This window comes from Tupaia chinensis, unplaced genomic scaffold (assembly GCF_000334495.1).
Source record: "Tupaia chinensis unplaced genomic scaffold, TupChi_1.0 Scaffold000320_1, whole genome shotgun sequence".
Lineage (NCBI taxonomy): Eukaryota > Metazoa > Chordata > Mammalia > Scandentia > Tupaiidae > Tupaia > Tupaia belangeri.
In genome coordinates this window covers 6,383,210-6,405,210 of record NW_006159813.1, presented here as the reverse complement: position 1 = coordinate 6,405,210, position 22,001 = coordinate 6,383,210, and the positions used below count along the sequence as shown (strand labels likewise).

The window sequence follows — 22,001 nt, the reverse complement described above, 5'->3', positions numbered from 1 at the left end:
AAATGTAAAAAAAAAAAAGGGGGGGGGGATTAACTTCCTACAATGAAAAAAATTAACAGCACCTCCCCTGACCAAATCTACCAGAGTTCTGGAAATGCTTAATATACTGAAGAAAAAGGAAGGGAAAAACATAAACTTGAGGGAAACCCAAAATCTATTACCAAGAAAGATAAAAATATGCTCAAACCTTGACGTGAACTTTTCTATTAGAATGATCTCCAATCATATGTCAGGAAAGTAATTAAATTTAAAAAATCTTCTAAATAACATAAATTATACCCTGGCCACTGGTAGGATATTGTCTTCTGTTTCCTAATTGATTGATTGGCTGTACTTTTTCTTCCTCTGCTAATTCAATTATTGATCACCCTAATGATGGATCTGAATGAAGGAAATCATTCTTTTCAACTTAACATTCATCCTATATCAGAGAAAAATAAAGGTATGGTATTGCATTTTTCTTCTGAGCTTTCTATGACTGGTAACAGGTCATGTGGTTATCAAAGTAGCTTTCTCATAATTCATTATTAATATTTATTTCTCCATTGCAGTTTTCTTCCCAATCCACATTCCATAAATAAAATATTTAGTTAAATATTAAAACTTGAAGTCTTCTTTAGCTCTAAAATAGGTTCAATGTTTTAGTTTTAAAAGAATATTTTTTCTTACATTTTGCCTAATGAATAAAATAAATAAAAGAGGAAAAACAATTAGCATTTTCCCTCCTTAACTCTAAGTTTAACTAAATGCTAAAAATAAAGTTATGTCTCTTTTAAATTACTATTAAACACCAGTCACTGAATATTTAGGCAAATCTTCAAGAGGCAGACAGAAAAACCTCCCCTCCCCTCGCTGTATCCCCTGTTCTCTTTTCCTTTGACCCAAAGATTCAGACTGATTGAGGATACCTGCCTACACTAATGATTTTTAGTTTGGCAGCTCTAGGGGAGGGTGCAGACCACGTGACCACCACAAGGGAGTCCCTGATAGAGCAGCATTCAGCTTAGCCCTTTAGGGCAAGTGTGCAGATCACTGTCCACTAACTGAGAGAACTTACAAGGATGGGAACCTCTTTCTTCCTCTTAAATATGCATTTAAATATCCTGCTTGGAACTTCACAGAGCAAGCAAGATTCATAAAAGAAAAGCATGACTGGGAATCTTCTTCAAAGCTTTGAAGGTTATCGCAGCAGTCTTTTCTTTGTGTCTAGTCTCCATCAAGATTTAGTTTTTCCACTGTTTGCAGTTAGACTTCCCAGACCAGAAGCTAAAAAATGAACCATGAGTATTTTTTTCTTTAATGATTTTACATTCAACATCAAGCCTCTAGACTTTTCTTTCTTTTGGAGGAAGACAGGATTAATTATTTATTTGCTACAAGCAAGTGCAAAATCCTTAGAATCGGAGTGTCCGGGCTTCCCCTTAGTGGCAGTGTGACTTCAGACAAGTTAATCATCTGTTTCCCAATTCCTTTAACTAAAATTAGAACTATCACCACTACTACCACTAACCTGATGAGGCCACTGAAAGGGGTAACAGGACATAAAGCACTGTACAATAATTAGCATTAGGTTCTTTCTTCCCCTTTATGATGTACTCTTAGCTCTAGCACTTTCTAGATCTATATAACACAGTTCTCTAGGATTCCATTTCCTCAAGCTGTAAAAATCAAAGAAAATAACACAAAGTTCCAGACATGTAGTGAACACTGGGAATAATTTATGTAAAGCATTTAGCACAGCATTTTGACAAATCTCAGTCCTAACTTACAAATCTTAGTTTTCTTTCCTTCCAACTTGAATTTGTGCTATTAAATATCTCTAACTTCGTTGCTTTTTATTCTACCATTTCCAATTTGTCTGTCAGTACACGTCCAAACCCATACTGCAGACTAGAAGAAACAGACTTCCCTTTCTGCTGTTGCCTTCCCCTCAAGTCTGATGTAGATGCCAACTGATTAAACTCATACAGAGAAGCTAGAGTGGTACCAGAAGGTATCATAAGAAATACACTTTCATATTATAATAGGAGTAGGTGCCTTGCAATTACAGTTGCATGAGATATGCTACAGCCTCAAAAAATTAACAAAAGACATAGGAGCCTGCAGACTGTAAATGGTAAAATCCTTGGCAGGAGACAAAGACCACACAAAAGAATGGAGTGAAAATGGTCCCGGGTCATTTTAATAAAATCTGCAGAAACAAAGGAGTCAAAAGCAATTGGGAAAGTTACATAAATACCACAACAAATGTGAAGTGGGCCTTCAGAAGGAGGTTTGCTTTTGAAGCTTTTAGGTGTTCTGTAATCTGTAACTCTTGAGACCATGATTATCCGTGGCTCTAGAATTTAGTAATTCTTAAATTCTAACAAGCTTAAATTCTATTCTAACTTTCAGTCACAACTAATAATAGAAATTTCTAACTTCATGAATTATCACCATTAATCTAAGCTCCATTTGTTTGGAACTTTATCACGGTTTTAGAGCTGCTGTAAGGATATGACATACTTTGAATTCCCAAAAAGCATACTCTTTGGCCAAATTCATTTATCAGAACATCTAAACAAGAATCTCAACAATCTATCAGTGTGGCATAAGGCAGTGTAGTACCCAGGAGCACTCGAAGTGTGCATCGTGAATGAACACCTGGGCAGCCCACAGCATTGTGAAGTACAAGCACGTGACTTCAGTCATATACCTCCCGACAAAGAAATCTGCCATCATTTAGACAGCTTGCCCCGAAGGCAGAGGAAACACGGACACAAAAGGATTTCTGTGCAACTCTGGATCTCTCAAGGAGCCCTGCCACTAGAGCAACCTCATCCTATCTTCCATGGTGGCCGAGTATGCACTTCCTCCCTTGGCCTCATCTTTCCTGAGACCACGCAGTCTCCGTGCTGTTTTGTCGCTGCTGTTTTCCTCTTCATGATCCTTACCCCCAAGCCATCTAAATCTTACAGATTTGTCAAAATCAACTTTAATTTTATAAACCTTATCTTTTCACTAGAGCCCACAACTATATCTCCGTTTCACCTTTAGATCTTATTATCTATGTCATAGGCCAAGATACTAATTACATACCATGCCTCACGTCTAATTGCTTTCAGTGTTTAAATCTCCTCAGGAGGACTTTGTAAAGTTCTTTTACTCAGACACACTAAACACTAAAGCAGCATTTTTTTTAACTGTTAGAAAAGCTAATCACAGAATACAGATAACGAAGAAAAGAGATTCTGAAATTAGTAAATGAGGTAGAATAAAAACTTATAAAGAATGTAAAGTCAACCTCAAACAGTTATTAGTACCATATACACGCAGTGATCTTCAACATATTCTCATTATTAAATAAAATAAGGCAAGGGAACAATGGGTAGAACAAGTGTGCCATCTGATACACTATCTGTATAAAAAAGGAAAATACATACATATACATTTGTGTATATATACATGTACAAATAAATCTGTAAGAGTACAAAGAAGACAGTAAGAGAGTTAACACTAAAAGAGCAGTTGAGTGGCAGGACAACAGCTATAGAAGAGACTTACTTTGTTTACCACATACCATTTTGTACTACTTAAGTTTTGTACCGTATATATGTATATCCCATTCCAAATAAATTTAAATAAGATAAAAACAATTACAGAGATGCATGTTGAAATCAAAATGTCTTCAGGTATATACATTTTTGTGAATTAATAAAAGAATTCAATACTCTTCTGTGTCCATGGTTTACAAGGTTAAAGACTCAATACTTAGACAATAATTTCTTGGTCAACTAGGCAGATTCTAAATGCTAGCCCCTACACTATTTTGTAAAAATATAAATTATTTTAATGATTTACTTATAATACTTCTATATTATGTTTATAATCATTAATCTGATGAGTACATGATGAACTAAGAAAAATAGCAGTTGAAAAACTGAAAGAGCTGAGGCTTAAATCTAGGCTCCTCCATTTTGTAGGTGTGTGGCTCTCAGATAATCACTTAACTGGCCTGGACATATTTTTCCCTTTTAAGAGCAAAAGTCAGCAAACAATGGCTGCAAGATCAAGTTTATCCTGCTCCCTATGTCTTATAAACAAAGCTTTATTAGAACAACACATGCCCATTTGCTTACATTTCACCTACAGCTGCTTTTGCAGTGCAATGTCAGACTGACTGATTTTGACAGAGACCACATGCCCCACAGAGTGGAAAATATTTACTATCTGGCTCTTAAAAGAAAACATTTACCTGCTCCTGCTTAAAAAGAAAGTGCAGACAAACCATATATATATTGAAATTTTGTTAGGTTATAAAAATGGAAAGCTACATTCCAAGTAGGCAGTGGTCAAACTATTTCAGAGTAACATTAAGACATTATTTATCTTTTACACTCTCATTTTCTCCAAGCATACAATAGAGTTTTCCAGAGGCTACATGATGTGTGATGTCACAATAGATTATTAACAAGACAGTTGTTTTCCCTTAAGCCAGACATTAAAGAGATTTTTTTAAAAAGTAGCCACTCTCCTCGTTAATGTTTTTTTCTTTTAGAAAATGGTTATTACAGGAGCTGGACAGTGGCACAGTGGTAAAACACAACACTTTGTGAGGCTAACCCACACAGGAAGGTTCTGGGTTCACACTGGGACTGCCCTGAGTGTATGAAATGAGCACACAAGTGCCATGACCAGAGCATGGCTGAAGCTGGGAGTGAATCATGGCATCAAGACCCTGTTTGGGGCTCACTCGCTCTCTCTCATATGTGCACACACGTGCACACTTATGAAATAAATAAGCATTTTTAAAAAGTTAGTCTAGTTAAAAAATAGGCTAAGTTAACATCAAGAAGAATTGCTATTGTTTTAATTTTTAAAAGTACATTTATTTCTTTTGTGAAAGAGAGAGAAACAGACAGACAGATGTGGGCACCCCAAAAGGGTCCCCAAGCAGTGATCTATGCCCAGCCATCCCAGTTCACTCCCAGCTGTAGAGAGAGGCTCCAGGCTGCGAACCAGGGATCTTCCCTTATAGTACAAGTTGCAATACCACTGTGCCACCATCTGGCCCTTATTATTACTTTTATTATTGTTTTCCTTTATGCATGATAGAGTGGATACACATGAGAACAGAAGAGGAAGAGGAAGAGGAAGAGGAAGAGAGAGATGAGCAGCACACTCCATGGGGTCCAGCCATGCCATGATCCCCTTCTGTTCTCCAAGCCACTGGATCTTGGGCACTTGTGCGTTTGTCCACTGTTTTCTAGGCTGACCAAGTCACGTTCTCAGCTGTGGTGACAATGTGGGATCTAGCTTCTTCTGAGCTACACCATGGAATCAGCCACCCTATTGTTATATTTTTTAAAGTCATAAATATTTTAACTTTTCTTAATTCTCATTTTTATGGTAAATATTAATAAATAAAACCCACGTAGAAAACATTTTGTGGGGTCTTCAATAACATTTACAGGTGTTTGAGGCCAAAAAGTTAGCAAATGTACTATCCTAGAGCTTGGGTACATCACCATTGCATGGTCAACTGGCCAGTCCAACACAGGGGTCTGGCCTCTACATTTGCGGCAGGGCTTGGATAAACAGAGTAGAGAATATACCAATATCATCAGGGACACAACCATCAACTAGTAGAAAGCTTAAGGACAGAAAATAGACAATTTTAATTAGAAGCTCCCAGATTGCTTTTAAGACATTTTATTCAAAAGTTTGAAATAAGACAAGAGGATCGTTTCAATGTCGTAAGTGTAGAAAGCTCCATCTGAGGATCCTCTAGAGCCACGATTCCCAAATAATGTACAAAAGCACCTGAGAATACTACAGCAAATTCTCAGAGTTTTTTCCGGGGTGGGGGGTGGGGGTATTTTAAATTTCTGAGGAAAACAAAATGAACATCTGTCAGAGACTGAGCAAACTGCTCCCTGAAGGTAGCAGACATTTTCAACATCAGACAGACTAAATCATATTTTCTAAAATAAAATCAGATCTTCATAAAACTGGACTTTCATTGTTAGCTGTGACACAATGTGAAATCAAAATGGACAGACAGTAAGAGGAATGATGTCTAATCAGATCTAAGTCTAAGAAGTCCAAGAAGCTGTGCAGTGTTCATCTATGTTCTATTGAAAGCAACTGTAAAAATGAAACAAATTTTATTATTTCAATATATGTTGTTCAAATGGCAGCTAAATTGTTAGCAGATAAATACTTACAGAATTATTTAGACCTAACTACTCAGTGAATTGGAACTGTTAAGTACTTATTTCAGTCTAGGATTACTACAAAAATCTGACACTATGAACAATTAAAAGCTTGGGAACTTCAGTATAAGGGAAGGTACTCTTTGTAACCCACCTCTACTGTTCTTTGAAAGTCCCAGATTTAATGAAGCTGCATCTTAATTTTAGGTATTTGCTCAGTGGAAACAGTTCTTGCCCTGATGAAAAAATAACTCCCAATTACAGTTTATAATTCTGAGGACATCATCCAGTTTTATAAATAACTCTGTAATCTTATCCTAATATTCTTTTATAAATTTTCTATAAATATCTAGCTGCTCAAATGCTCTTTGAACTGATTTATTCCTGTTCCCTTACTAATTAATGAGTTATTAAAATGTTTGACATTTTTCATTTTATATTTGTATTAAAATTCTGACATTCCCTTCTTGTAAAGTATATTTTAGTATGTTGAATGTGTCCTTTTCTGTTGTAACTAGAAATAATTCTATTTTTAAAAGTCATATTTAAGGATCTAACTAATTACCAAACACTTTGGAAGAATTTATGTAAAAGAAATGTTAATTCTCAAAAAAATTTCACATATACTCTCATGTTAAAATAATACATATGTATATCTATGTGTTGGGAAATATTTAAACTGATAATTCTATGTAGTTTTCTACATTTTCTAGTTTTCACTATATATATTTAATTTGTAATCAGAAATAGTTTTTTTAATGTCTGAAATGATCTGTGAATATATTCTTTAAAAAAAATACACACTGTTAAGGAAAGTTTTAATATGTGAGTGAGTGATTTGGAATCAAATTTCTTCCAAGGAAACATTTTAGTACAATTCATTAAACAGAGGGCAAAAGACAAAAGAGCAAATTATCACACCTGTACAATTCTAACTTTTAATGCCAGATTCTACCAGTAAACTGAAAAGCTAAGTAAGAATTCACCCTCAGTCTCCACTTTTTTCCTTGGTATTTCCACTCCATGTCAGCATTCTTACCCAGATGACTGTTTTCACTTCCTGCGACAGAATTTGTGTGTTCAAGAAGAAGGGGGAAAAAAGTGAAAATTTTCACTTTCGTTGGTACACTTAGAGATGAGTAGGGAAAAAAGCAAATACACTTCTAGATGTGTAGTTTATTTGATAACGGACTGCTGAACACACTTCTGTCTGCGTCACCTTTTACCTATGCTGGCTCCTCCTTTATTACACAGAGTAACTATCTCATCTCACTACTAAAGATGCCTCATTCAACAACCACTAATTAAAACTCTCTTTTATATATGAAATACCAAAACTACACTGACAAACTTGTAGTAATCCTAATGAACAAAAGACCTCTTTATGTTTTTTTTTTAATTTAATGTTATTTATTTATTTATTTAAATTTGACCGAAGAGGAACAAAACAGGGAGAGAAAGGGAAAATGAAAAAGCAAGTCTCCAGGTCCAGGATTTGAACCAAGGTCGGCCATGTGGGAGTCCAGTACCCTTAACTACCATACCACCTGCCAGCCCCAACAAAAGACCTCTTTATAACTATATACGTATCTGAGACCAAAATCAAACCTATGGAAATAAATGCACTAAAGGAGAGAATTTTATAGAAATTCTATCATCTATTCTTTTTGTTTGTTTGTTTCTGTTGCCACAGGGATGTGTGCTTGCTGGAGATATATAGATAGAGATGAAATGTGAGAAATCACCCCCTAGGAGGATGGCTATGCCACAATCCCATTTTCCATTCTCCTCTTAGGATTTGGGACATGCATGCACAAGTGACCAGTGTGATTTTCAAGCTACCAGGTTCAGGACTTGAACCATAGTCAGCTATGTGAGAGTACAGTGCCTTAGCCCCCATGTCACCTGCTGGCCCCCTACAATCTATCCTTAGTAAATGGCTGATAAAATACAGGACTTTAGTGTATATGAAAAATAACAAACTATTTGGGAAAAAAAGAGAAATGATGCTCTCTCTGAATTATGGTCATTTAATTTTGAAAAGATGATAGGTTTGACTCAAAACAGTGAATAATATATAAAAAATCCTATGAAACTTGCCATTTTTTGTACTACTCCTGAACCAAAAGAAACACCATTTACTAAGAAATTAAGGCCAAATAGGCTTTTCAAAGATATATTTTAGTAATTTATTCATTCAGTCATGTACATTCATTAACTCATTTAATCCTCAAAACAACCTGTGGAGTGTCGACCTCCTTATTACCTTTATCAATATTTCCTATCCAGGACTTTGAAAACAAAAGCCCAGAACAGAAACACAGGACATGGTGAGTAGACCAGTTTGATTAGGTCCACTCAGAACATAATGAGAATGGGAGTAATAACTAACTCTAAATGTCTGTCTTTTACCTTCAAAGAAGCAGTCTATTGGTTGGTCAATTCAGGACCTAATATTTGTAACAATGTATATGTGCATCATTTTTGAGGAAAAAAACTGCATATAAAAAAATCCTAATTTCTTTTTTTTTTTTTTTGGAGAGGTTTTTGCTATAGGGCGTGTGCGCTCGCCAGACAGACAGAGAGATAGAAAGTGAGAAATCATCCCCCGGGGGGATGGCCACACCACGATCCCTTCTCCTCCACTCTCCTCTCAGGATCTTGGACACGCATGCACACGCACCCGGCGTGAGTTTTAAGCAACCGGGTCCAGAATACAAACCACAGTCGACTACATGAGAGTCCAGTGACATAGCCATTACACTAACTGCTGGTCCCAAAAAATCCTAATTTCTAAACTCAAGATTTATAATTCTGAATATTTGTAGGGCAGGTCAAGCCAACTGGCCCCCTTTCATCTGTCTCTTTCTTTTCTTTTTTTGGAGAGGTTTTCGCTATAGGGCGCGTGCGCTCGCCAGGCAGACAGAGAGAGACAGAGACAGAAAGTGAGAAATCACCCCCCAGAGGGGATGGTCACGCCGCAATCCCTTCTCCTCCATTCTCCTCTCGGGATCTTGGGCACACACGCACACGCGCCTGGCGTGAGTTTTAAGCCACCGGGTCCGGGACGCGAACCACGGTCGACTACGTGGGAATCCAGCGACATAGCCATTACACTACCTGCTGGTTCCCTCCCTTTCATCTGTCTCACTGTACCTGGTATCATCAGCATGGCCTTGGCTCCAACTTGGCCCCCAATAACTCTGGCTCTTTCTAAAAATACCTGACTTGTTCAAAGTAGTTACTACATTCCTCCTTAAAAGAGATCAGATATACAAGGTACCAATGTCCCAACTGAAAGCTTCTTCATGATGTGCTCAGAATTAAAAGAGCTCTGGCGCTTGGCAACTTTGAATTTTATAGCAAATCAAAGCACAAATACAAAGTTCTTATTCCTACAGCATCTACAGAACATTCCTTGTATTATACTTCAAACATTCAACCAAGTTCAAACCAGGAATATTCCTCAATTAAAGAATCCTCTGTTTGAAACATACTTACGTACTTTACCAAGTTTTTTCTGGTAAAAATTAATAAAAAAAAACTTTTTATTAATAGCCTCACATGCTTCTAACAGCTGGAGAAAGGAGAGGCTTTGCTGGTATTAAAATCGTGTCCTTTGGTAACTTGCCCTTTTTTTTTTTAAGGTTTTCGCTATAGGGCGTGTGAGCTTGCCAGACAGACAGAGAGAGACATAAAGACAGAAAGCGAGAAATCACCCCCCAGGGGGATGGTCACGCCGCAATCCCTTCTCCTCCATTCTCCTCTCGGGATCTTGGGCACGCACGCACACGTGTCTGGCATGAGTTTAAGCCACCGGGTCCAGGACTCGAACCACAGTCGACTACGTGGGAGTCCAGTGACATAGCCATTACACTAACTGCTGGTCCCAATTGTTTTAAAACTTCTGTTGAGGGGGACCAACAGGTGGCATAATGATTACATCACTGGATGCCCACATAGTTGACAGAGGTCTGAGTCCCAGATCTGGTGGCTTAAGACTCATGCCAGGCACATATGCGTGAGTGTCCAAAATCCTGAGAGCAAAATGGAAGAGATGGGACTGTAGTGTGGCCATCTACTTTGTGGGTTGCTTTCGCTTTCTGTCTGGGGAGCATTTGCACCCTATAGTAAAAATCTATTTAAAAAACAAACAAACAAACAAAAAAAACCCCTCTATTTAGGAAAATGTAGAAATGGGGAAAAGAGACTAAATACTCATAGTACAAATTCAAGAGAATACTGAAATTAACACATATCCACAGAGCAGTATAAACATGCTACTGATAAATCTGGAAATTAAATTAGGAATAAAATAAAACTAGAAACAGTGAGAAAAGTTGCCTCAGGGGCCCAGCTCAAAGAATAGAGATCAACATTAACATGAGTTTCCAGAGAAAGAGAGAGTGGGAGGGAAAGAATGTGAACAAAGAGAAAACTAGTTTAGACTATGCTAAGAATTGTGAAGGGCTTCTGCTAGAATGCCAGATGAAGTTTGGGCAACATCCTAAACACAACTGACAGCACATTAAGCTCTTGTGCTGGTGAGCAGCTAACCAAAACTAGTCCAACCAAAGTCTATACAAGGGCAGAGTGATTAGAAACACAAGCACTTGTGACTACAAGATGCACACAGGTAGAAGAGTGCAATAGCAGACCAAACGTGGACATTCTAACAGGAGTGGCACCACAGTTACTTGACGTTAATATTCCACCTTAGAACTCAGTTTCCATAATACTTTCTTTTTGAGATTTTTTTTTTCTTTTTTTTGCTACAGGACATATACGCTTGCCAGATAAGAGAGAAAGAGAGAGACAGAGAAATTGCCCACAGCAGGGATGGTGAGATCGCAATCCCTTTTCCGTCAGTCTCATCTCAAGATTTTGAGCACGCACACACGTGCATGGCATGAGTTGTAAGTCGCTGGGTCTGGAACTTGAACGACAATCGACTGTATGGGAGTCCAGAGACATAACCATTACACCATCTGCTAGAATATTCCTGAGCTATAAATATGAAGTTACTACAATTCGACCTTGTACCACTATAAATGAAATCTTAAGTATGTTAATCATACTCTGCTGATATGTTCTCAGAGATAAAAAATGATAATTTCAATGAATTCAAACTTGAAATTTTCATTTTTATAATATTGTTTAACATTCTGAATACAAGAAATAAGTAAGCGAACCACAGTCAGTCACATGGGAGTCCAGCATCCTTAACTACCATGCCACCTGCTGGCCCCGGTATCATTTCTTTCATCAATTAAGTAAAATATTAAAAAGAAAGTTTCCCACCATAAATTTTAATTCACCCAGAAGGCCAACCAATCCCACTATAATAGACAAATGATGTAAGACTAACTGAAGTCTAAGTAACCAAGCACTGTGAAGGGTTATGTCCTAAGGTTCCCCATCTGGTAGGGACCTAGTAGCTCTTTCCAGGCCAAATGTCCCTCCCTCCAAAAAATAACAACTAGACATTCACAAGACAATACAAAAATCTGCTAAAAACCTAGTCACAATGCAGGTAGAAAATTGTGAGAAGGAGCAAGCATCTACAACCGAAATAAGAAAATGGCATTTGATTAGTGTCACCTCCCCTCCACAGTTTTAGCACCATATCAGATAAGCTAAAACTGAGAGAATCCCTATCTTGAGTCTTACTGGGTAAAATATCAGAGGCCTACGTTCAAAGAGACCACAGCTGCTCAAATGAGAAAGGAAATGATAGGAAGAAGAGAATCAGACATGAACTGCCCAAATCTCTAGGGAACTCCTGAACTATGCGTATGGTGCAGATTCTGAACAACCCCGCTAAAGGTAAAACAGTGGTTTTCAATCAGGGGTGATTTGGCCTCCCACGAACATGTGGCAGAATCTGGAAACACCGTGAGTTGTCAGGACCAGCAAGAGGTGGCTCCATGAAGGTAGAAGCTGGGAATCCTAATAAGCAACCTACAATGCACAGGACAGAACTTCACAAGGAACAACTGCCTAGGTCACAGGTCAATAATGTCAAAGTCTGAGAAAACCTAGCTTGCCCATAATAGGTGAGATAACAATTTGGAGGTTGAGTCCATCCAAAGGTAACTGTCTGCTTTAAAAAAAAAAAAAAAAAAAAACTAAATCAACTTTCTTCAGAGAAACATAACAAAGTCCAGAGTCTCTATAACATGTACAATATCCAGAATGTAATTCAAAATTATTCAACATATGAAAATCTAACAGAGAAAACACAACTAATGGAAATCATTAATATATTTATTTAACAGCCATTTAAAAGCAATAATTTGTAACTATGCTTAAGAACAAAGGGAAATGTGCTCATACTGAATAAGCCAATAAGAAAGCACAGCTGAGAAATGGAAATGATTAAAAAAAAAAAAGGTCCAATGGAAATTACAGAACTGAAAATTATAAAATCAAAAATAAAATATACATTGACCAGGCTTTTTTATAAATCTTAGTGCTTCATTCTGTCCTCTTTTATGCCCATGCCACAGTAATTTTCACTAAATCTTGACTATAATTATATAAAATATCAGAAAACCAAAGGTTCCCTTTTAAAATGCATGATGATAATATTATACCTTTTAAGATTAACAACATAGGTAGGTTCAGCTGCTGTGGCACAGTAGTGATTCAAGTGGCCTGCAAGGCTGGAAGTCATATGACCAACACCAGGATAAGATCCCAGGTCATCCTGAAAACATGATGGGTCTCTCTGCCTCTCTCTCTTTTTCTCCTTATTTCCCCTCTCCCTCCACCTACCCTCCACATGCACTCTATCCAAAAAAAAACAAAACTAGACAGCAGAGATGCATCACAAATTGTAAACTACTGTGTTGTTGGAAGTCATGATGTATTTTTATATTTTTAATATCTAATTTTATTTTTCTTTCTGGCAAGCACACACACCCTATTGCAAAAACTTTTCAAAAAAAAAAGAGAATTATTTATTTATTTAATTCCATTTGTTGTTATTATTTTTTAATTTGACCAAAGAGAGAGAGAAAGGAAAAGTGAGACCACAGTCAGCCATATGGGAATCTAGCAGCCTTAACCACCATGCCACCTGCTGGCCCCTTTTATTTTTAAAGAAAATATTCCCCTATCTCCTTCACAGAGATGTGAGGTTTCATTTCATACACACATACACAAACAGATATGTGAGTGAAAAAAATAGTATCATAAAAATAGCAGTCATTAATATCAAACATGCCCTTCTTTCTTTATTTATTGCTTCTGCTGATAGTGAGAACAACATTAGAATTTTCATACCATGAACCATCCCCAGCCTCGGCCAGCCCAGAATCTTCAGGACCAACGTGTACAGAGAGACATCAAGACACAAACGCAGGACCTTCCTATGCAGGTCCGGTTGTAATACCACTGCATCTGGCCCTGATATGCCCAGTATTAACTTGCCATAAAAATGTCCTCCATGGGAACCAGCAGTTAGCGTAATGGCTATGTCGCTGGATTCGCACGTAGTCGACCGTGGTTTGTGTCCCGGACCCGGTGGCTTAAAACTCACGCCGGGCGCGTGTGCGTACGTGCCCAAGATCCCGAGAGGAGAATGGAGGAGAAGGGATTGCGGCGTGACCACCCCCCCTGGGGGGTGATTTCTCGCCTTCTGTCTCTATGTCTCTCTCTGTCTGTCTGGCGAGCGCACGTGCCCTATAGCGAAAAAACCTCTCAAAAAAAAAAAAATGTCCTCCATGCTATCAAGATGTATAAGAAATCAGAGTAGAAATGACCTTCTAGGCATATACATTTTAGTATTTTTTCTAAACTCTAAATTCTTGAGCAGTGTGTATACTGAATTAAGCTACATTTACAAAGGCGATGTGTAAGCATTCATTTTAAATTGCAGTTAATTTTCAGAGAATTCAATTTCATTAATCTATGAGAATGATCTGGTTGATATACTGCAGTATAATTCTAAGATGTTTAGTCCATTACTTAATCAGAGAAACTTACTATGGAAAACATCCTCAATGAGACTGAGATATGTGTAAACTGTACAATACTTCATGTTCCCAAAAGGTTAATGATTTGAATTTCTAATCATTCACTGATGTTTTCATTTCCAACTAGGAAATGGCCTTTAGCTTACACATCATCTTAAGGAAAGGTAAAACAGGTGCTCAGCTATGTTATAAACTAGATAACAGATGAGCTACAGCAGCACAGCAGCGGAGTGGGGACCTGAGGAAGGAAGGGAAAAACAGGCATCCTCAACAAGATCCCCCACTGTGATGCTTCCCTCAGCCTTCCAGCCAGCCCAGTGCATATGTGCATGTACCCGGTGTGGACAGTCTGGCCAGGGAAGTGAACTCCAATATTCACATGGCTCCAGCATCACAGACTGGTATGCTTCTACTGTGCTGTTTACCTCCTACCTCCTTTCCTTTTCATTAAAGGGAGAAACTTAAAAGAAATAAATAAAAAACTGCAAAATAATATCTCAATCCCTACTTGGTACCTAAAACATTCTCTCCCCTCTTCCAAATCTATTATGATTATCGTTACTGAAGTTAACATAGTCCCTCTCTCCAGACATGTTTTTCAAAAACTTCCATATGCCTGGGAAGAAAACTATCAAATCCCTTACATCAGTAAATAGTTACTTTCAGCTTTCACAGCAGAATCAAACACAATGAAGACAACATGCTCTCTGTGGCAAAGACCAAAAAAAAAAGAAAAGAAAAGTGTGACTATATATAGATGCATATATAGAGATGGAACATGCCTAGACTTAACAATTATTTCCATAGAATCAGAAAATCTGAAAGCTAAAAGACATTTTAGAAATAATAAATGCTAACACTGAAGTCCAGAGGGATTCGGTAAGTCCCATAAGGTCAAATAGTTAATGGAAGATCATCCGTATTTCTAGGTGGATGGTCTAGTGAACAAAGAGAGCTTTCTTTCAGGCTGTTTTAGTTCTCTAGCAGAAATTTAAAAAGGAATTAAAACAATGGTATTCTCTCAATCTCTCAAGTATATTAAAAAACAAAGTATATCTCTTACTGTAAGGTATCTCAAATCCTTCTTCAAAGACTATATAAACATCTTTTATTTTAAAATATAAAAGTGAATGATCAATGTTGATATATACTTTGTAGATCACTAGCAAGACAAATGAAAAATAAAAACTAATAGTCCTAACTTCTTTTAGGCTATTGAGAAAAATGGAAAGAAAGCAAAAAACTACATAGAAAGCACATAGTTGAATTATTATCACCCCTTTCAATTTAACATTTGCTTTTTTATGCATGCTTGTGAAGGTAAACAAGGAAGTTTTAAAATGCTAAAAAACATTTTCCTACATCAAAATATTTCTGGTATGAAATACATTTTGTTACACAAAATTCACTCTTTGCCATTAAACCTGAAAGATAGATAAATTTCTTGAATATGTATAACAAAGAGTGAAAATATTAAGAAATTAAAGAAATAATTTCAGGACTAAGAGTGAGAAAATATCCAGATGAAACAACACAAAAGCACAAACAAAACAATATAGAATTTCTTTTACCATGTTGACCATATCTGGTCGAGAACATAAATATAATATTTAATATAAATAAGTAAATACATGTATGTATGTATAGTTCTTAAATAGTTATACTGAACATCATCTCAACACCACAATTAAGAACTGCTTCAGAGTTCTTAGAAATGGGGTATGGGGCCAGCAGGTGGCATGGTGGTTAAGGGCAATGGACTTCGACATGGCCAATCACAGTTCAAGTCCCGGACCTGGTGGCTTTCTTGCTCTCTTTCTCTCTCTCTCTCTGGCCAAATTAAAATAATAATTAATAAAGTTAAATAATTTTAAAATGTATAATTTGTTTAAAAAGAGAGAAAGAAATGGGGTATGAACACAAATCTCTTCTATATCTAAATGTCCTCCCTCCACAGCATTCTGCCAATCAAAAATGACTGTGCCACTGAGACCCTACTGCAATCTCCAACAAGAAACCAGGGGTTCTGTTTTCCGCTCAGAATAAAAAGGGGAAAAGTCAACAGACCTACTGATGTTTTATTATTACAAATGCCACTTTTTTAAAAAAAAAAAAAGAGAGAGAGAAATCTCACATTGTGCTGGCCACACTGGCCTTGAGTTTGTAATCCTCCTGCCTTAGCCTCTTGAGTACCTGGGACTACAGGTACACATACCACTACACCTGGCCAACATTTTAAATTCATTTTTGCTGTAAATTTTTTCTGATTACTAATAACCTCTTCTGAAATGCCTCACAATCATTAGCATTTCTTTATGGTAAGAAACAGAGTACTATATTCAACCATCAATATAAGCTCTAAAAATAATAATTTGATTATACTGCTCAGGGATCAACCGCCTACCAGTTAACATCAAATCAAATATCCAAATGCAGGTATTATATATATCATGTACATCTAGCTTGCTAAAGTTATGAAGACGTGTAGAATCTAATTGAAATATATAGAAATTTTATATAAAACAGACTGATAACGATACTTGATTTTTTAACATTAGTTTTATTATCAATATATCAATTCCTACTCCTTGATCCCTATTTTATTTCTACATTTCCTCTTCATCCCCCAGTGGCTGTTAAATCATCATATAAACACCTATACTTGATGATCAAAAGTTTCACTACTGGTTCAGTTAATTCGCCAGTAAGCAGCTGTGAGAATCCAGGCTGAGTATCAGGAGGCGTACTGAACATGGGAAAGATCACTATGCTAAGGCACTCCAGATTTCACCATGCAGATAGATACATATACACAAAAGCAAAACTTCAACCTTTCAGAAAATTTAAGTCCTCTGTAAATTTACAGAAGATGCTGAGATTAAAAATAAAAGTCCATGGAACATTTTCAGTAGTTGAGTCAAATAAATATATGTAAAAGAAAAAAACTGCACAACTAAAGTAACTGTAAAGCACACTGTTACACACCCATACACATTACTAGTTTTCCAATAATAGTGTACATAACACCACCTAAGTTTTATATAAGTTTTAATAAATCCTAAAGAATTTTAAATCTACTTAAAAAAAAATATTTCAAAGAAGGCCATGATGATTTGGTGAAGAAAACTGACAGCTACCTGATTCTGAAAATAAATACAAATTTCCATAGAGTACGTTTGGTTAATGAACAAATTCCATTACCATTTATTAAAACTTTAACATGGACAGTTGGAGAGAAGGATACTATCATTTCTGGCAGAAATTAAGAAACCTACTAGAATAAAGTGAGTTTTTTTTGTTTCTTTGTTTGTTTTCCGTTTTTGTTTTGAAAGAGAGTTTTGTTATAGGGCATGTGCATCTGCTGAAGAGACAGAAAGTGAGAAATCGCATGGTCCCCCCCAGCCCCCGGGAGAATAGCCACACTGCAATCCCTTCTCCTCCACTCTCCTTGGGATTTGGGGCATGCATGTACATGTGCCCAGCATAAGTTTGAAGTTTCAAGTCCCAGGTATGGGATTTGAACTGCAGTCGACTACATAGGAGTCCAACATATAACCATTATGCAATCTGCTGATCCCAAGTGAATAAAGGCTCTAAAAGGAGCAAGAGTTGTCAGTTGAAATTCTAGCAAACAGAAAAGTCCTAAATTAAGACTACCATAAAGCTTGTGGTACCGGGGTGACCCTATTTTTTATTAATTTTTTTTTTTTTTAGGGCAAATACATGGATAGTAAAAGAAAATCAAGATTATGTATTTTGCTCTCCAAAACTGAAATAGTTACCATGGACTTAGGAATCCAACTAAGCCAATCTTATATTTAAAGGTAAGTGAGGTACATTTTAGATTTTAAGAGATTTTTTTATTGTTATTATTTTGTTTTGACTAATCTAAAACACGTTTTGGTTAGAATCAAGGACTGCATTCAAACGCATGCATATCATAAATGATGGCTTAAAGTTGGGATCAGCAGATGATGGAATGGTTACATTGCTGGACTCCCACATGGCCGACCACATTTCAAGTCCTGAACCTGGCAACTTGAAACTCACACCAGGTGCCTGTGCATGTGGGATCAAAATCCCAGGAGAAGAAAAGTGCAGCCATCCCAGGGGATGATTTCTTGCTTTCTGTCTCTGTCTCTGGCAACCTCCATGTGCCCTATAGTAAAAATCTCTCTTTAAAAAAAAAAATGGTTTAGGATTGGTTCCAGAAGTAATTTTCAGTCTTATTTTATAAGAAAGATGGGCTGACCTACTTTAAGGGGCATTAATCAATTCCATGACACTGCCACCGTTTTAAGTCAATTAACTGGTTTCAAAGTTATACCATATAAGACTTAAGAAATATAATAAAACAACAAAATAGAATACCTCAGTTCCAAACAGTATGGCAATAACTGGTTTAGACATTAGTACATTGAGAACTGCCTTTCTAACACAATATTTAATACTCCACAAAAATTCAATAATACATTATTTAATAACACTGTGACTCGGGAATCTATTTTAGCACATTTAAACTATTAACATTATTAACAAATACATAGGTTGTTTCCCCACCCAACTTTAATCCAAAAGCCAAGTGTGGGCAAGTAAAAAGAAACAGAAGCAGCAAAAGCATTCAGAAGACTCACCTTTTGTTGACTGGCTTTTCATCCTTTTCATAGGGTCGGACAAACCATTTCCCAATCCTAACGAAGTTCTTATCCATTAGGCACCTACAATAATTACATCAAGAATTAACTTCTATATTTTCAATAACAAATAAGTAATTGAAATCAATAATACCAAATGAGCTATGCCATCTAAAACAAAAACATCTCCAATTAAACTGCCGAAATGTGCTCTGACCACTTAAAAACTTTACATTATTCTTACTGAAAAAACGCTCTGAATTTGGACATAGATTTTTTTTTTTTTTTGAGAAGTTTTTGCTATAGAGCGCTCGCCAGAAAGACAGAGAGAGACAGAAAGCATGAAATCACCCCCCAGGGGGGATGGCCACGCCACAATCCCTTCTCCTCTTGGGATCTTGGGCACACACGCACATGTGCCCAGCGTGAGTTTAAGCCACCCGGTCCAGGACTCGAACCGTGGTGGACTTCATGGGAGTCCAGTGACATAGCCATTACGCTAACTACTAGTCCCTAGACATAGATTTTTATACCCATGTATAAAAATAAATAACTAAAAACAACTCATACTATGAAATTACTCCAAATTAAACCACACTTTTGCATGACTTCAATTCTTGTGACATCAATAATGTTAGAAATGCAGCATATCTTCACGCTCTGAATTTGGACATAGATTTTTTTTTTTTTGAGAAGTTTTTGCTATAGAGCGCTCGCCAGAAAGACAGAGAGAGACAGAAAGCATGAAATCACCCCCCAGGGGGGATGGCCACGCCACAATCCCTTCTCCTCTTGGGATCTTGGGCACACACGCACATGTGCCCAGCGTGAGTTTAAGCCACCCGGTCCAGGACTCGAACCGTGGTCGACTTCATGGGAGTCCAGTGACATAGCCATTACGCTAACTACTAGTCCCTAGACATAGATTTTTATACCCATGTATAAAAATAAATAACTAAAAACAACTCATACTATGAAATTACTCCAAATTAAACCACACTTTTGCATGACTTCAATTCTTGTGACATCAATAATGTTAGAAATGCAGCATATCTTCACAGTATTTCAGAGATATTCTTCCAAACCAATGATGCCTGTCTTACAAGTTTTAATACTGGCCTTTTATGCTAGATATGTGACAAGTAATTCTTGAGCAAAATCCTCAGTAAGAAAAACATAACACAGCTTCATCTACTTAGGTGTTTCCCTTTTAGAAGCATGGTAAAGCACTTGGGTATGGCTTCACAAGAAAGGAAGGAACCGCAGTCATGTCTTCAGTAACAAATATTGGTTATGCTCATCCTAAACTGTAATCCACTTTTCCTTCCATGTCATTTGTGTGCATTTTGTTTCAATGTCAAATTAAAGAGTATTCTTTTGAAGATAATTTACGTGACAACTAGACCCAACTTATAATATCCATAATGCACACCATTCAACTGAAGTGACAATATAGACATTTATGACCAACTTACTACATCATAACTGCCATCTGATCAACTGTGAGATGCCACCCATGGTAAGGAGTATTCCTGATTTTAAAAATATAAACATGGAAAGAGGTGTATTTTAAAATTGATGAACTATAGTAAGCTCTAATATTATTCAGTGAAACCATATAGTTTATAAGAACAATTGTCAGTGAAATGGATATAATTCTTCCAGACAAGGTTCCATCTACCAATGCAATAACTGTAGCACTCTTTATTCACTATTCAGGCAGTTCTGCACATGGCTTCTGTCTCTATGATTTTTACACCATCAAGGGGGAAACAACTTCCCATAACAGGTGAGATGGGTCAGTAAGTGGCAATGGTTTCTGCTGGCCACAGTGTTAACTCCCTTTGGGCAGAGTCAATATGGAACCTCGATGAATCAAAAAGTTACTAGCTTCAACTGGTTTTACTTTTTTAAAAAATTATTTATTTAATTTTATTATTATTTTTTAATTTGGTATAGGGCACATATATTCACTAGAGAGAGATGGAGGGGGATGAAAAATCAGGTTGCCAGGTCCAGGACTCAAACCACAGTCAGCCATGTTGGAGTTCAACAACTTAACCACCATACCACCTGCTGGCCCACTGGTTTTACTTTTCAAATAAATTTCTACAATGTTCCTTTTCACAATGAAAAAAATGATTCTTTAAGTCACTCAACCTGCTTTCCTAAGTATGGAAGTTAAAGAAACACTTTTTTTTTTTTTTTTAAGAATTAAAGACTATATTGTTCTATTAATTAAGAATAGGACATGGAAAATCTACCTGAGGCCGAAGTACTCAACTAGAAAAACTAGAAAATTACCTCTATACAGTTTATTCAAAGGCTAAGACACAATTATGTTTTTAAGCTGGGTTACATATTAACAGTTATTTACTTTAAAACTCTAGAGCTTGCTTGAGTTCCTTCCTCTAATAACTAACTATCAATGGCTACCACTAGAATCACTGTTAGCATCACCACCACATGGAATTATCATGCACAGTATTCCATTTAACTCTTCTAATCATAAGAGATGATGTTACAACATCAATTTTTGTAGATGAAGCTGAGGTACAGTGAGGATGTGACCTAGCCAAGGTCATGTGGCTGGCTGCAGAGCTGTGACCAAGCCTAGGTTCGTACAATCACTGAGCCAGGATATTTAACTCTTGTGCTGTCTTGACCTTTCCTGTTTCTTAAATCCAGATACATCTTGCAACTGATAGCTCTATTTAATGAGATATTGTTTCTTTATTCTCCAAAAGCTATTACTAAATTGAAAGTGTATCTTAAAATCAATAATGCCTAGGATGAAAGTTATAGGATATATATCAGATACAGAATCACATCAAACACTAAGCATCATCTTCTTAGTGACATACATCCTCAAAAAACACCAATTTTTTAAAAAAATATTCATTCTCTTATATATCCTTGAAGGTCAGAACCTCCCAAAATTATTCTACAATGGAAAACAATAAGAATTTGTAGTATATAAAGAGAAAAATCCAAAGCTTTAGAGAATATGAAAGATAAACAGATAAAATATCTGCGATCAAAGAGGATATTTTTTAAGTGTTCTTTAAAAACTAAACAAAAAACACCTTGCCTTTGTGTAAATAAAAGTCACAGACTCTATTTGCTGATTTCATTCCAGAAGAAACACACAGGGTCTGGAGAATAGGGGAGCAGCACCCGGCTAAGACCACTCA

The 22,001-nt window shown here is 36.7% G+C and overlaps 1 protein-coding gene across 1 annotated transcript in view; it reads right to left on the bottom strand.

Moving 5' to 3' along the window:
* The window catches only part of MED13L (mediator complex subunit 13L), a 296,775-nt gene that overhangs the window by 139,214 nt on the left and 135,560 nt on the right, over positions 1-22,001 (bottom strand). Inside the window, exon 3 of the mRNA XM_027773092.1 lies at positions 18,808-18,891. Coding sequence (XP_027628893.1) covers positions 18,808-18,884 — 77 coding nt within the window. The 5' untranslated portion in view covers positions 18,885-18,891. The remainder of the gene's footprint in view (positions 1-18,807; positions 18,892-22,001) is intronic.